General features: G+C 42.7%; 1 protein-coding gene across 2 annotated transcripts in view; it reads right to left on the bottom strand.

Annotated features, from left to right (window-relative positions):
* Window positions 1-8779, bottom strand: part of LOC119268071 (2-oxoglutarate and iron-dependent oxygenase domain-containing protein CP2-like) — a 23549-nt gene extending 14770 nt beyond the window's left edge. For both annotated transcript variants that reach the window (XM_037549566.1, XM_037549567.1), the window contains exons 1-2: window positions 8302-8779; window positions 3937-3984 (exon numbers count right to left, since the gene is read on the bottom strand). In XM_037549566.1, coding sequence (XP_037405463.1) covers window positions 3937-3984; window positions 8302-8628 — 375 coding nt within the window. In that variant the 5' untranslated portion in view covers window positions 8629-8779. The remainder of the gene's footprint in view (window positions 1-3936; window positions 3985-8301) is intronic.
* Window positions 8780-11434: the final 2655 nt, after the last annotated feature.

Genomic DNA, 11434 nt, shown 5'->3' with positions numbered 1-11434 from the left:
CCCCAACACACACACACACATGGTTCCATCAAGATGATGTAGATGACCACAAGATGGTCCTTTCCACCACACATACACCACATGAGTGCTCTTGTCCCACTAGTGGACTATCATGATATTGATTGCTCGCATTATGATGGTCTCCCTATTGCCATGCCTCATGCTAGTTTGACTTTCTCATGTGATGACTTGTTATCCATTTATGATCAATATGATAATTTCATGTGGAGTCTATTAGTTGCTATCCTATGTTGCATAGGATATCTTATGAGAATTCATTAGGTCACATCATATTTGATAATCCTCTTGCTTTGTCATATGCTATGGATAAGATTGTTGACTTACATCATTGACATCTTATCGTCGTAACTATGCCTATCCCCTAAAATGCAATTTAATTTGCAAATATGGCATGGATGACAAATTTGTGGTTAATGACATTTGCCTGACTTCTGAAGTGTGAACATACTGCATGCTTTGCATCCTACAAATACTATTTGTCATATGCCATGCCATGACCACTTCACTTTGAACATGCATTACTTTATATGTCAATCCAATTTCTCCACGTGTTTGCTTACTTGTCTTGCTTGCAACATGCTTACACTTACTCATGAAGAAGCCCCCATAGTTTCCTCGTACATGTTAGGAGAATTTGACTGATCTTATGTGTTGCATGATTCCCATCATTGTGTGCACGATATGCTTATCATGAATATGAATACCCGAGTTGATATTGATGCACTATGGTTGCTACACTTTGAATCCCCATTGTGCTTATGCATAACAACAATCATTTCATGATGGATGTCGTATTTCTATATCATGCATCAAACTTATTTGAGCATTGCATATCTTGTGCTAACACCCAACATACACATACACACCATGATAGATGATGCGTACATATATCACACGCACACATTGTTTCTTTTTCAATGTTGTGTAGGCACCCACGCTTATTCGTCAACCTCGCAAGCACACGAGAGACGAAACGAGCTCTTGAGAGCAACCAAGATGTGCTCTACCACGGAGTATTTATCCTCCATTCCTTTTGGCAACACGACTTCGGGACCTTATTCTACATGGCACTCACATGGTTATGGGGTATTGTTCATTTCACACTTCGTGCCCACCTTACCATATTCATTTTGCATGTCATGGTCATTCCTATATCATACGGACATGCACTTGTGACCCATGCTTTGCATTATACATGACCCATCCTTATATTTCTTCTATGTATGCTTGCAAGATTGGTGGAGATATTTATTATTGCCATGTTCCATGTTTATTACTACCTCCGTCCGGGTTTATTGGGCCCGAAAGCCACAAAGCCCCGTTCGTAATTACTAGGCCGCTTATGTTAGTCTCGCTCGTTCGCATTGTTCCATGCCTTGGGCAGTTAATTCCAACCGAGACATGCAGCGGCCATTCCTACTTTCAAGCCACATCAAGCAGCCACGGTCAAAAGGCAGTCAATGCATGGGTAACCTTCCATGCAGCGGTGGGGTACGCACTGTTGTTAAGGGTGGGAGGTTAGCAAGCGGGGAATTAATGGGAAGCGAAGCGCTCTGGTTGGTTGGACCAAGAGCGAGTTTTGAGGAATCTCGGGTACGGCGTGTCTTGGTATGATGATTTGGCTTCGGGGTCTTTTAAACCTGGACGGAGGTAGTACATGCCTATGATGATACTTGTGTTGGGTGAGCCATAATTATGCATTGTTCGTTCCAAAGGACTTCTCCCCGAAACATTGATAGTTTCCCATGATGATTGGTGTGTTGATGGTTGTCCATCGCAAAGTCAAAATGACCAAATCAAGAGTGATAGGTAATGGCAATGAATGCGGACAGCCTCAACCGGTTGGTTCCTTCGTAGTGTATGTCAACTCTGCATTGGTGGCCAGGTGGGCCAAGGTTGCCCTATCTTTGACCATGTTGCAATCTCGGTTTTCAGACAGTTTTCCTCAAATTAACTGGGTAGTTCTCGAAAGTTCTGTTCTCCCGAGCTCAAATGCACCCTGATCAACAGTAAAATCCAAAAAATAGTAAAAACAAATCTGAAATTTTTTTGTGGTAAACTTTGACAAATGTTCTGCATGCTTACCAAATTTCAGCATGGAATGAAATTCATGAAGTCGACAACAACAAAGCCTTTAGTCCAAAACAAGTTGGGGTAGGCTAGAGGTGAAACCCATAAGATCTCGCGACCAACTCATGGTTCTGACACATGGATAGCAAGCTTCCACGCACCCCTGTCCATGGCTAGTTCTTTGGTGATATTCCAATCCTTCATATCTCTCTTTACGGACTCCTCCTATGTCAAGTTGGGTCTACCCCGACCTCTCTTGAATTATCAGCACGCGTTAGCCGTCCGTTGTGCACTAGAGCTTTTGTGCGCCGAATATGCCCAAACCATCTCAAACGATGTTGGACAAGCTTCTCTTCAATCGGTGCTACCCCAACTCTATCTCTGATATCATCATTCCGAACTAGGTCCTTCCTCGTGTGGCCACACATCCATCTCAACAAACGCATCTCCGCCACACCTAGTCGGCCAACACTCGGCGCCATACAACATTGCGGGTCGAACCGCCGTCCTATAGAACTTGCCTTTTAGCTTTTGTGGCACTCTCTTGTCACAGAGAATACCAGAAGCTTGCCGCCACTTCATCCATCCAGCTTTAATTCGATGGTTCACATCTTCAATACCCCATCCTTCTACAGCATTGACCCCAAATATCGAAAGGTGTCATGAGGCACCACTTGCCATCAAGGCTAACCTCCTCCTCGTGCCTAGTAGTACTGAAACCGCACCTCATGTACTCGGTTTTAGTTCTACTAAGCCTAAACCTTTCGATTCCAATGTTTGTCTCTAACTTCCTATTGACCTCCGTCCGACTATTGTAGACTAGCACCACATCATCCGCAAAGAGCATACACCATGGGATATCTCCTTGTATATCCCTTGTGACATCATCCATCACCGAAGCAAAAAAGTTAAGGGCTCAAAGCAGACCCCTGGTGCAGTCCTATTTTAATCGAGAAGTCATCAGTGTAGCCGTCACTTGTTCTAACACTCGACACAACATTATCTATGAAAAACAAAATCAGCACTGCAAAATGTTCTCAAAACTAGCATTTATTGGAGCATCAATTTTTTTCCACGACTTCCACGAATGTCATTTCGTGCTGAAATTTTGCAAGCATACAAAACATTTGTCGAAGTTTACCAAAAAAACTCATAATTTTTTGAATTTTTTACTATTTTTTCAATTTTACTGTTCATCAAGGAGCTTTTGAGCTCAGGAGCAGATACTCCACGTTCGATAGTTCTCTTCTACTTAGTTAGCAAATTGAGGCCTTAACTACAATTAGAAAGTGTTTGTGCCCATCTACATGCATGGGGGTTCTAATAGCTACGCCTTGTCGAGATATTGTGCTGAGATAAATAATATTGTCAACTTAATGCTTACACTAAAATACTTACATCTATGACTAAGTTGCATGTAATTCAACTCATCTTTACTTCCATATTCATGTGCCTAACTAAAAGGATCTCCACATGTATGGCATGCTCGATAAGAACATTTATAAGTATGGAATTCACATGATGGATTGTAACTTTTTAACTATGAAAATTCAAACACCCTATGCACTAGACAGGCTTCTATCCAATCCAGCCCACAGAACAAACAACAAACTTTGCAAAACACGTGTCGATTCTAACATACGGCAGGTTGTGCAAGACAAACACATTGCGCCATACACATTTGTTGTCGCACAATTCATTGAAAAAACAAAAATTGTAAACCAAATGGTATACTTATATGCATGTTGGATATTTCTAATTGCAAATATATGTGCATGCGAGAATAAAATTGGCAGTTATCCATCTCAAAATATTTAGAATGTAAGTCGATGCTAAATTGCAAACCTTATAGAGGTGGACTATCTTCTGCCTGTATTCTTTGTGCCTATGAACCTACACCAAAAATAATACATCATATGAGTAAGCTCACTTAAGTAACAAGACACAACAAGAAGCAAGGTTGAAATGCTGGAAGCAAGCCAAAGCTAAATTCAACTACAATGGGAGCGTTTAGATCCTTGGCAAGAGTACTTATAGCCTTGCCGGGCAAGGTTAAGTGTTTGGGACTATTTAAATATCTTAGCTTTTGTGGGCCAGCTGACTTAGGTGGGCTAGGAAAACCTTGCTTGCTCAGGAGAGCCAAATCGGCTCGCTTCCAACGGCGAACTTCTCGCGGAAAAGTCTATGACCCATTCCTGACAATAGTTTTCACGATAAGGCTGGTAAAGTAAAAGAACCAAATGACTTGACCAAGCAAGGTTATCAAAGTGAAAGCTGCTAGATGAGCTAGCCGAGCTATTGTCCAACTAAGCAATGGAACCAAACACTCCCTACACTGTTTTGCTTTGACATTTTCATAATCCAGTTGTGAATATACACTGATGAAGGTTTAAACATGCAACAAAGGAATCAACACCAATTACAAAGAACAAAGCTCACTTCCAGTGTAACAATCAGACTTTGTAATGAAAACTGAGCTCGAGTATGAAGGATGCAATATTGTTGTTCTAATCTAGTATCTCTATGCAACAACTCCATCTAAATTGCCTAAATATGTACTAACAAATCCTACTGCGGCTAAGTAATAAATATAGCCCCACATTTCTACAGCTTAGTTGATTAAATATTGGACCTGGCAAACAAAACCGTCGCTGTATGGCTAGCTGTGTTGCCACTTGCCAGTCCAATACGATATTGCAGGTGAAGTAATATCACAAGTTAAAAGGATGTTATTTTTACCTGCAACTTCTACTCCTACTACCCAAGTGTTCAGAATGATGTTTCATTAAAGGGCAGCCCGATGCACGTACCTCCCGCTTGCGCAGGGTCCGGGGAAGGGTCCGACTACTTTGGGTCTATAGTACACAGCCTTTCCCTTCATTTCTGCAAGAGGTTGCTTCCAGCATGGTCACAAGGTAACAGCTTTACCGCTGCACCAAGGCTCCCCTTCTCGGAATTACGTTTCATTCCCAAAAGAAATATTCCCAAGTACCCAACCTAATCAAATCGCTAAATCTAAGAAAACCTAGATTTAAAAAAAAACTGATGATACAACTTACAAGTGAAGGAAAATAGTAGTATGTCCGTGATAACTAAAATTAAAAATTGTAGTAAAAACTTGAATTACTTCTCTTTTGTACTTGTGCTTATTGCTATGCTAGATAAGTATATATCACACGCATCATAATATACATTGTTTAGGAATAATATATACGCCCTCTGCCCCAAAATTAGTGTCTCAAGTTTAGTACAACTTTGTACTAAAGTTACCTTCACTTATTTTGAAACGGAGGGAGTATATATATATATAAGGAAAATATATACTACTAGCAGGTGTAGTTACCTTCACTTCCGCCACCATCCAATTGCACCAAGATCGGAGCTTACCTTAACGGGCCATGGGTGGAGAAAAGGTCGATTTATTTGCACCCTCTTTGGTGGTTTGTTGAGCTTCTGATTTTCTTGGCTCAACCAACCGGTTAGGTTGTCTCTTATCTTATATGTAGTATTTAAAGAAGATTGGATCTAGATGACGCATGCAATCCAAACAACTCCTCTCTTCCAACCAGATCAAAACGACATAAACAGAAAAAAGGTATGCACCATGGTCTTCCATTTAGAGGCATCTATATGACATGTAGATTGATTTTCTATATCGCTCTTGTTGAATCAGGCTGTACCTGTGCAGTGGCGAAGCTACAGTCACTTCTCTGGGCGGGCCAACACAGGCCAGGTTAAGAAATAGCATTGAAAATTTGCTTTCTGGGCCCAGACGACAATACATATACTCCCATTGTGTTTGGAGAATTGAAGTATGGAGTATATACCAAGATATGTTCTGGAGAATATGGAGTATGTAGACATGATTGGGTAATTGAGTTAAAGTATGGAGGATATTAGGATTCTGCAGAGAGCTTAGATAATATAGTACAACCTTAGTATTCGGAAGTGTGGAGTATATATACTGGAACTTTTAGAGAGTATAAGCTTGTCACACTAGCATGCCCTATATATGATACCCGGCAGGTTGTTTAGTTTTTTTTCTGAAAGAATAAATAAGATATCAGTTGCATGTGTGCTAACTCTATTGGATTTTCCACCTATCCTCTAACCCGTTTGGGTGGAAGAATATAGGTCACATGGCAAGCAAATAGGTAGGGGGACTACACCCGGTTGTAGCTAAAATGTCCTGGAAAAAACAATGTAGCTAATTATGTGTGTGGGACAAAACAATGTTAGCATGTCAAACTAACCCCAATAAATCCTAGTGATGTTGCTTTTAAAAAGAGCTTACCAGTATATAATCTTAAATCTACCAAAGCTTGTTGATATCATGAACATAATTTCTCATAAGGTTTGATCAATCAGTTATAAAACCACATCACCACACAGCTAGATTACTCAGCTTAAAAAACTTGAATGTGGTAGATGCATTCGAGAGAAAAATATTATGTCTTCACATGCATGTAGTTGACTCATTGAAGAGTATCAATCGACTGGTAAAAACTGAACAGTAGTCATACTAGATCCACGTATGAACGTGACTTATTTATGACAGATGGAACAATAAATAAAGTATAAAGCACTCGATTACACAACTCAAACAAAAATTACCACAAGTTATTCATGGATGCATGTAAATTATATGTGCACCAGAATTAATGGCTTATGAGAATGGCGTTTGCAATAACTCTCATTAAACAAATTCAGTTGCCACTGGTAGATGAGAGACTGTTACTCAGATAAGAGACAGCCTTATCACATTCAGTTGCCACTGGTAGATGACAGACTATCACTCCCTTAAAATCAAGCAAAACCAATAGCTAAACAAACATTTTGCAAAATTTAATTTAACATGCAAAAGGAAACAAAGGATTGTCTGGATCACATATAACCTTTCTACAAAACAAGTCATGTAATTTTCTAGCCACTAGACTGCTTCCATGTTAGTAGCCACTCATAGGGCTGCCAAATGGATACAAAATACCTGTAATATTCAACTACCCTTTTGAGAGAATACAAATATGGATGTTATTTTCCCATCCGATTAATGATTTTTTCCAGATTTATAGTTGTGTTTGAAATTGCATAAAATTATGAATGGAAATATAGTACGATGCAAGATCTGAACATTCCTAATCTAAATTGTCTTTTTAAAACTATTCATGTCCATCTTCAAATTTGATAAAGCAATATACATATCTGGATGGTATCTTTTAGCTCAATGTTATGTCATATTCCTTTAGGTGATAGAAATAAATTGTACTAACAAGGTGAGCTATAAGGAGCGTGTTGCGTGTCATCACCTAAGTTATAGGGGTATCTAAATAGTACTCCCTCTGTAAATATGCATAAAACATTTTAGATCACTACTTTGGTGATCTAAAACATCTTATATTTATTCACAGAGGAATAGAATACAACCAAATTGAATAGATATGTATTATTGTACTTGCTATAACATCCTATTCAAATTCATGAGTGCCCCTTGACAAATATGCATCCAATTCATCAGTTGACACTCCTACCAACCGCAAATCTTCTCTCCTCACCAAGTACCACCTGCCCCATCACCCAAAGATGCCATTGGCGGGACTGCTATCTTCCATCGCATCTGCTTGCTTTCTGCTCTGCAAGTTGCAGCAGTTAGGGCACCTCGAACACTATCCCCCAAAACGGACACACTATCCGTCTGCAGACCGCGTCCGGATGCTTCCACGGACACGATACGGGAGCCTGCCATCCAACCCTATACCTCAAATGTCCGACACTTAACTTAAAAAGGAATATGCCTAATGTTGATTCGAGTGGAGTAATGGTCACTTTCTAATGCATACGAGTAGATTACATGCTAACTAATCACCTTCTTTAGCAATGCTTCCGCCAAATGTCTGGACTCCCGCAAAGCCCCTGGTTTGCTTCCGGTTTGCGGACGGACAAATACGGATCCGCGTTGGATGGCAAAGTGCGTCCGGGCAGCTCAGTCCGGATGTATGCAGGCGTTTCGAGGATCCGTGTTGGAGATACCCTTAGTTCGCCCACCGCATCCAGCGACCAGTGGTGCCAATATTACCCCGGACTTCCTCTCATGGCCAACTCTCCTCCACAAGGCCCCACTGCCGAATGATACTGTCGACCGCTACTAAAGAGTATGTCCATATGTCCCATATACACATAAATCAGTAGCTAAAGAGGGATCGAGAGCTCGACCTTGTTTCGCTCGCCATGGGGCCAATAGCGCGCGAGTATGTCCCGCATGAAGTGTAGCTTGACATCACGGTCGGCATCGAGGAGGCTAGGCGGGAGGTGCCGCTCCAGGGCGCTGTACACGGCTGGCGCGTACTCGCCGCGCACGTCGGTGTAGTCCTGCGGCTTGTGCTCCGTGTTCGGATTGAGGCGCAGCCGCCTGTCAGAGTACGCAGCCGCCCCCAACGGCCGGCCGGCCATGCGCGACGGCGGCGGAGCCACGCCATTCCCGTTCGCCATCCCTCCCTGCTGGCCCTCGTCCCGTCGCTCCGCGGGCCCCTCTAGAGCCATGGCAAACGCGGCGGGATTACAACATCGAGCGTATTAGGGTTAGGGTTTGGAAGGGGCGAATTGGGGTGAAAATTAGGGTTTTGCTGAGTCCCTCACTCTCACGCACTCCCAAGTCCCAAGGGCCGGGGAGAAAGAGCAGCAGTTTGGGTAGAGTCCTCTGCCCGGCTCCACGCCTCGGAAAAAGTACAGCCTGTCTTGTGCCCGAAAAATAGAAAACTAATTTTGGTTTTTCACGTGATGAAATGAAACAGGTTTTTTTATTCAAACCTCGATTGTTTAAATTAGTCATCTATTCCCTCCGTTCATAAGTACTCCCTCCGGTCCTTTTTACTCTGCATATAAGAATTGTCTGAAGTCAAACTTCTCAAAATTTGACTATATTTATATGAAGAAGTTTGACCATATTTATATGAAAAAAATATTAACATCTATCATGCTAAAGTTATACAATATGAAACTTTAAGTCCTGATGCATAAACTGGTATTGATTTCACATTATGAATGTTGATATTTTTTCTATGAAGTTGGTCAAACTTTACGAGACTTGACTTCAGACAAATTTTATATGCGAACTAAAAAGGACCGGAGGGAGTATAAGTCATTCTGGAAATTTCAGTATAGACTACATAGGGAGTATAATGTATAATACCTAAATAGTTCGTCTCCGCTATCTTATTTCTATTGACATGCAACCTATGCACATGAGCAAGTCAGCCACATCATCTTTCTACAACCGACTTATAGGTGGGACCAACCAAAATTTAGTAGCGCAAAGAACAACCACCTCAGACCAACCAAAATTTAGTAGCGCAAAGAACAACCACCTCAGCGATCGGTTACCAACAGAGGGACCGACCACAACGAGACCAGCGTACAGGACAGATGTCTCTTTCACTCGATTCAACTGAACTCATCAAATTCCCTTTTCCCCTCTGTACAGCCAGGCTCAACGGTTGGGATCCTATCTCACGCCACTCCGGCAGCCTCCCCGCTGCAGTAGCCTCCTCGTTGACAACCCCCCAAGCATGCCAATCCACCACATACACGACAGAAAGACAAGGCCGATGGCGAGGCTCGTAGTTGTTGACGTCCTGCTTCAGCACGTCGCCACAAATCCAGGCAATGAAGCTTTCACTATTGTCCTCTCTTTTCATCTGCTTGGTACCGCTCACGTAAAGAAATTCTGATTATTCGATGGATTTCCTTCTGCCAGAAGTCATGTGTCGTCCTCCTATGGTTTCCTTCATCTTCCCTCAATCAAGCCATGACAATGCGACGGAACTACCATTGCATCAGCCGCTACAAAGAATAGCAAAAAACACCTCACTGATGGTGCCGATGGTGCTAATGGCATCAAAGGAAGAAGATCGTGTTTCTTGCTCTCAATACTGCGCCATCGACAACCAAGCCTTCATGGGCCCTCGCCACCAAAGACACGGACTGTTGTTGATCCAGGCCCCGTGGCAGCCACCATGAGGGGCTCGGATGGGCCAAGCCCCACATCTCGGCGTCAAATCAGGCTCATGATGATCCACAGTTCCACACTTGCCATTGTCAGCATCCTCCTGCAACATTACCTACGCCTGAGGTGGGGGCTCACCTTCCCTTCTACTTCTTGGATATGAACGAGTTTTTTGATTTAGTGGATTGGTTGGAAGATCGGATTTACACTACAAAAAAATACACTTCCGTGATGATACGTGTTTGTCACAGTAGGTCGCGTTTTTTGTCATGCATGTACATCCATGACAAATTTATGACAGAATCAAGATAGTCATACCTGTGTTGTCGTAGAAGTGTTCCATGACATTACCAAAATTATCATCACGGAAGTGTCCACTTCCATGACGATAAATTGCGCGTCACAGAAGTGCTTTCGTCAAGGGTGACCGACACGTGGCATCCACCGTAACAGAACACCGTTAAGCTATCGGGTCGGGTTTTGGATCTGATAACCCGTTAACAGCCCCGACCAATGGGAAATTTCCACGTGTAAAATTCTTATTGGCCGGACGAAACACGTGTCAGCTCGTTAGTGGGTCAGATAGGCACCTATGATATGTCAACACGTGGCACGGCCCAACAGAGGTCCGTTCCTGTGAAAAGGCCGGCCCATTTGACTTGGTCAAAAGGTGGCGGGTCGGCCCATGTAAAGCTGTTAACGGCATGTTCGCATATAGCCCATTTACAGCCCGCTAACCCAAGGCCGTTACGCCCTATCCGAATTAGGCCCAGTAGCGTCATTTGGGCCATCCAATATGATTCCAGCCTGTTTTCATTTATGGCCCATGACGTCTTTCGGCCCATATGAGGCCCTATGTAACTCTTGGCCTATTAACGACCCATGGTGAAATTGGCCCGTAATGAACAGTGTATCACTTTACACCCATTAACGGCTTGTGGTGAAACTGGCCCGTAATGAACAGTGTATCACTTTATACCCATTAACGGCCCGTTATTCTGTTGGACCGTTTCCAGCCCATGTTATCTTTCGGCCTTCTCAGAGCCCATTTATTCTTGGGCTCATTTCCAGCATTCGTTTACTTACGACCCGTTACTGTCATTTTCTGCTTGTGGGACAAATTCAGCCCGTGGTTACAGTCGGCCCGTTTGTGGTCCGTTAATACGTTGGGCCGTTTTCATAGCATCATCAAATACGACCTATTAACGATGGCCCGTTACGGTCGGCCCATGAACGGACGATTCCAACTCTAGCATGTTTATGGCCATAATGCGGCCTGTTATTGGCCCATGTTTGGCCAATCGATCATACAGCCCGTATAAGGCGCATTGATGATACGGCCCG

The sequence above is a fragment of the Triticum dicoccoides genome, chromosome 3A (genome assembly GCF_002162155.2).
Source record: "Triticum dicoccoides isolate Atlit2015 ecotype Zavitan chromosome 3A, WEW_v2.0, whole genome shotgun sequence".
In the NCBI taxonomy this organism is placed as follows: Eukaryota; Viridiplantae; Streptophyta; class Magnoliopsida; order Poales; family Poaceae; genus Triticum; species Triticum dicoccoides.
This window is presented reverse-complemented; position numbering and strand designations above follow the sequence as displayed.